The 5403-nt window shown below is 40.8% G+C and overlaps 1 protein-coding gene across 2 annotated transcripts in view; it reads right to left on the bottom strand.

The window, feature by feature from the left end:
- SLC22A16 (solute carrier family 22 member 16) overlaps nucleotides 1-1216 on the bottom strand; it is a 36760-nt gene extending 35544 nt beyond the window's left edge. Inside the window, exons 1-2 of one of the 2 annotated variants that reach the window (XM_017739731.1) lie at nucleotides 1132-1216; nucleotides 698-881 (exon numbers count right to left, since the gene is read on the bottom strand). In XM_017739731.1, coding sequence (XP_017595220.1) covers nucleotides 698-723 — 26 coding nt within the window. In that variant the 5' untranslated portion in view covers nucleotides 724-881; nucleotides 1132-1216. Of the gene's footprint in view, nucleotides 1-697 lie in introns of both variants that reach the window. The other variant, XM_017739730.1, reaches the window with a different exon arrangement.
- Between the last annotated feature and the right edge of the window lie 4187 nt (nucleotides 1217-5403).

Here is a 5403-nt window from a genome sequence, read left to right on the forward strand (position 1 = left end):
GCTCTGAGCCCCCCGACGTGGCTCCGGGCCAGTCACGGCCCCCGTGTTGCCACTGTGGGTCTTTGGCTCCCTGGCGAGAGGCTCAATCTCCCGCACTGACCGAGCACCTCAGCCCGCTCATGTTTTTCAAGTTAAAACGAAATTAAAGGAGGCAGTTATATGCTTAAATCCTCCTGTTGCAATCCCATAATCCAGTATATTTAGGATCTTGCGTATTTCACATGGACATTTTCAATTAAAGGAGGGTAAAACCAATTTTTTTTTCACAGGGCAATATCTGAATCATTTTTAGTAGCCTTACAATCTGCACTGCTATTTGGATACATCACCTTCCCTCCCTGCCCCCAAAGTTTCAGCACAAAATGTAAAACAGAATTATCATTTAATAAAAGCAGAATATGTAATGTGTCCCATATCTGCTTGACTGTCATTAGTTCTCAAGTTTGTAATTAAGCCTCAATTACATTTGGACTTACTTTTCTGCCTTGCCCGTAGTAGGCCAAGATAATCAGTTTGAAAATGTTTAAGGATTAGCAAAGCGAGTTGCAACAGAAGAATTTTCTAATTAACTTAGCAGAGGGTTTTGTTGGAATAGATACACTTTAGCGGTCCAGTCATTCTGGTCTCTGAGAATTAGGCAAGATACAGGGAAAAAAAAACCAAAACAAACTGTTGCAGGTGCAGCTCTCATACTTACAGCTTTTCTTCCCTAGAGATCTTCATTTTCCTTCTCGGATAGATACAAGTTGCAAGTTTTCCCTGCTCTGAGCAAGGACGTGGACCAGATGCCCTCCAAAGTCTCCTTCCAACCTAAATTATTTATGAGTCTGTGATGAAAGACACGTTTTCCAGCAGCTTTCATGATCTCTTTCTGGGCTGCTCTATTGAAAAACACAGGAGACAAAAAACCAAAACAAATCAGCAAAAAACCCCAAGTAAATTCAACATTATTACTTGCATATTTCACTTTTTAGGAAGCACAGAAAAAGCTGAGAGGTAAACCCCTGTTAAATCCCTGGAATTCAACATTCTATCTCCAAAACTTGACCCAAACCCTTCTACTACCACACTCAGGCTCCACTGCCTCACAAGGAAATGTGCCTTTAAGAGGCTCTGGCACCAAGCAAGTACCACAACTGTTCCTCTCCACAGAGCAGATGTTGGGGCTTCAGGATGACAATCTGTTCCAGCATAGACCTGGAAAAAGCAGATGTTTGTCAGGCTCCTTGGCTCTGAGTGACTCTTGACCACACCAGCAAAATGAGCAAATAGTAAGTTACACAACCAGGAACCTGAATAATAAGTTCAGCAGAGGACTGCTCCTTGCACCTAGTGAGTTGTTAGGCCCCTCACCTCATCTACCAGCTCTGAAGGCCTTGCTGCTTCTGACAAAGGCTCCCCATATGTCTCTGTGCATCTGCAAAGGACATTTTTAACACTGAATCTAGACTTTGCTGCAGTTACTTTCTTAGGATATGTAAGCCAGAAAGCTTAAGGATAGATTTGTTTTCTTTCAGTAAGAATTTTTGAATTGCTTCAGTTTTACCTTGTAAATACCAGCATTAAATTTAACACTCCTAGGGGTTTTTGGTCTGTTTGTTTGTTTTTCCTGCAGAATATTTTTCAGATTTAAAATGATATGTGCTTGAATACAGCAGAGGTACTTCAACAAAGCATTTCTTTCTTCAAAGAGCCGCACTAGTCAAATAATTATTCGCATAAACAAACACCAGTGAATAGTAAACATTCTGGTTAAATATTGTGTTGCTGGTCATGTGCCTGGTTTTAATGTCTTGCTTCCTGCAAGTAAATTAATCAGTTTTCAACAACATTATCGTATGTAGTGAATAACTGGTTTTGGTGTAAGAGTTGAGCACAAGAGAAAACCTAATCACTTCCAGCACCATTTTTTAAGCCTAAAAGGATCCATAAATAGTTTTTTCTCTTTGGAATCTCTTGTAGGCATTGTACACATTTCTACGCTTGTCTCTTTGATAATATCATGACTTTATTGCCCATAGCAGAGTAAAGGAAAGAAATTTGCATGCATTCCTATTAAAGTTAATAACAATGCCTGCATTTCTAAAGGTTATTAGTGTAATGTCTTCAATGTCTGCTCTCTTAAACTTGTGGTGGTCAGAACTTAGCCTTGTTTCTTTCAAGCCTGTGAAGATGCACAACATGGTTTAGGTCTGCCTTTTCTCCTATCTTGTTATGCCAATCCTACATGAAGTAGTAACTGTGCTTTTAGTCCCCATCGTTCCTCACTGAGTTGTTTTTCACCAGGAACCAGGAAATAGTCATAGTACTGTCCACATACAGTACACAGCTCTCTTTCCAAAGGATTGTGTTCCATGATAAACTCTTGTGCAACAGAAAATACAGGGAACATCAAAGAAGAAATGATAGATTCCTGTAATTAAAATGTGTCAAGGTGAGGCCATCCACATCCAAGCTCTATTTACTCAAGAATTTTAGGAATCTTATTAGGGATTTATTCAGAAGAAACTGAAGCAAGACTGTTATCCCTTTCCTATAATGTCTTTAGGTGAACATCAAGGGTGTTCCCAACAGACAAACACTTTTTAGGGTATTCCAGAAGTTTAAAATATTGGTCTTTCAATCCTGCAAGGAGAATGTGGGACAGTTCGTCACAAAAAACTTCAGTTAGTCTCATTTCTGGCACTCATAAGCAGGCTGTTGTTCAACAGAGACATTTGATGCTGCGCAATCCTTGAGGAAGGAATGAACTTTACAACTTGTAATGGGTGAAGAGACAGCTTACAAAATAATCTCCTTCAGTCTGACATTCCCACGAGGAAAAATCCAGCACCTACTGGTAAGGGCTGTTCGTGGTCTCCCCTTTTTTAAGCCAAATTACAGTGTCACCAATACATGAGAAGTGTTTGAGGAACATGTCTGTGACGTGGTTCTAATGCATGCATGTTTGTACACAGAGTTTCACATTGCAGCTGAACCTGAAACACCAAAGTGGTGTGGATGGCAGATAACTGGCAGTGTTGCCAACATCATTCAAGGGACACAGATAATGACTTCATAAATAGAGCCAATTCCTGACCCTTCCCCCACTCCTTTTGACAAGGTTTGTAGCCCAGAGACGAGGAGCAGTGCAGGAACTGTAGCTGTGTCAAGCAAGAAACACCACAGTAGATCTACCTATTGCCTACTTTCCCCCAGGCTTTCAAGTAGAGTCCATCCATGAATGCTCTCTTGACATCTGCTTTTATCACACTCGTGAAAAAAACCCTCACTGAAATCAACCACAACACATCTTGAACATAACCTCTCACTTCCTGTTTTGAAGTTAAAAATTTCTGCTTCCTTGTAGGAAAAAGCCCACAGGACCCATGGCAAATGTATTTATCAATGAAAACACAGCTTTTAGAAAGTAAGCCCAAAACAAGCTTTACTTGCATAAATGTGTGTCAGCTATTGAATTGCTGGTGTTGAAGAACACTTGCAGAAAACTCGTCTTTACGGAAAGTTAGGCAGCAGTGCAGATGTTACTTTTATCTGCTAGAAAGTAAACCAAGGCAGTATATGAGTTTTGCTTTGGCAATTTGGAAGTTTTGCGATTACATTGCAGTAGCTTGTTCATCATTTTGTATTTAACAGACTTACAAACGTGGGCAGCAGCGTAGCAAGCAGGTTGATAAAGCAGATCAGCACATGTACCCAGCTAAGCAAAAACTTTTGAGTCTTCTGAACTACAGGGAATGAACTCTGCAATTACCTGATTTCTCATGAGTTCAAGCATTGTCTGATCAGTCTGAAAGAACCAGAGCTGTAGCAAGGTTGATGGGAGAGTCGTTTGTTGGCAGCTGCTACAAATTTGCTCAATATACCTTGTTTTTCTCCCTGCTGCTGCTCAAAGCAGGCCAGGCAGGCACGAGGCAGTGGCAGCAGCCCAAAGTCATTCACTGTGGCTTTGGCTGTATTTTTTCTTCCACTGTCTCCTGGACAGGACTCTAGAATAATCATGAGAGGCTCCCCTAGAGAACTCACTCAAGGTTTCTGCTCAGTGCAATGAATGCCCAGACAGGATTTTGGAAGCCTAGAGAGCGTCTCCTAGCTGTGCTGTGGATGCCAGCAAGGATACATCTAACCAGGATACTTCAGTGTGGGCCATTTGAGCTTCGCATTTTCAAGAGCTCTTCCTCCACAGTGTGCTTTTGTCTTTAGTTATTGCAGCCATACAGATGTTGAATGCATATGAACAGAGTGTTTCATCATGGAGACTTTCTTTACTGGTCCAATATGAATAAATATCCCTCTTGAATAATCTAAAAATCATACAGAAATTCAGAAAAACAAGTTGAATGTTCAGGAAAACAGTGAAATCTTTACAGGTCATTACTCCATCTCAACTCTCTGGGGTAACAGAAGACCATGTAAGGAAGATGGCAATGAGAATTTATCTGAGTATTGTTTCAGTTTTGGACTACCTCTAAGGGTGTACACTTAGAGTTTGCCTTCTAGAGAAAGTAGAAGCTAAACTCCATCTTCACAACACAGTTCTTCAGGAATGCCTTATGAAAGACGGCAAAATCTGATAGATGTCGTAAAAATACATTTTAGCAAAAGTTTAAAGAAAATTCTGAAGAGAGTGCTGTAATTAAACATAAAACAGTACACTCAAAATCCCACCTTTGATTTTTATTTAATTATTATGAAAGAGGGCAGATTTAGGTTAGATATAAAGAAGAAATTCTTTACTGTGAGGGTGATGAGGCACTGGCACAGGTTGCCCAGAGAAGCTGCGGATGCCCCATCCCTGAAAGTGTTCAAGGCCAGGTTGGATGGGCTTGGAGCAACTTGGTCTAGTGGAAGGTGTTCCTGTCCACAGCAGGGGGATTGGAACTGGATGATCTTTAAGCTCCCTTCCAACCCAAACAATTCTATGATTCCATCATTATTCCCTTAGCAGGTTTCCTCCCTTCCTGTATCCAGTGATTCCATACTCGCCAGGACGCAGCACCAGAAAGCACCCAGCAGACACAGGCTCAGAGGCAAATATACTCTCAGCTCTGTCTGCTCTAAGGTTTTCACCACAACATCCTGGACACTGATGTGACCAGCAAAGTGACAATGTGGCCTTATGAACTCCCATGAGACCTCCTAAAACAGCAGCATTGACTGCAACAGCAGTGTTAGCAGGGTTACAAAATTATTCTCTGCCAGTCTGTATTTAGTTGGGGAAACCGAGAAGGACTCTTTACAATATGCATCATTTAGAATATCCTACATTTTATGCTGGTTATATTTTGATCCTTAGTACCTTTCTTACCAAAATATATAGATAAGAAAATGCTTCAAAGAGGGTAAAGGGAGCTCACAGTTCAATTTTGTAATCTTGTTACAAGGAAAACAAAGAAGTGACTA

The sequence above is a fragment of the Corvus brachyrhynchos genome, unplaced genomic scaffold (genome assembly GCF_000691975.1).
Source record: "Corvus brachyrhynchos isolate BGI_N302 unplaced genomic scaffold, ASM69197v1 scaffold14, whole genome shotgun sequence".
Lineage (NCBI taxonomy): Eukaryota > Metazoa > Chordata > Aves > Passeriformes > Corvidae > Corvus > Corvus brachyrhynchos.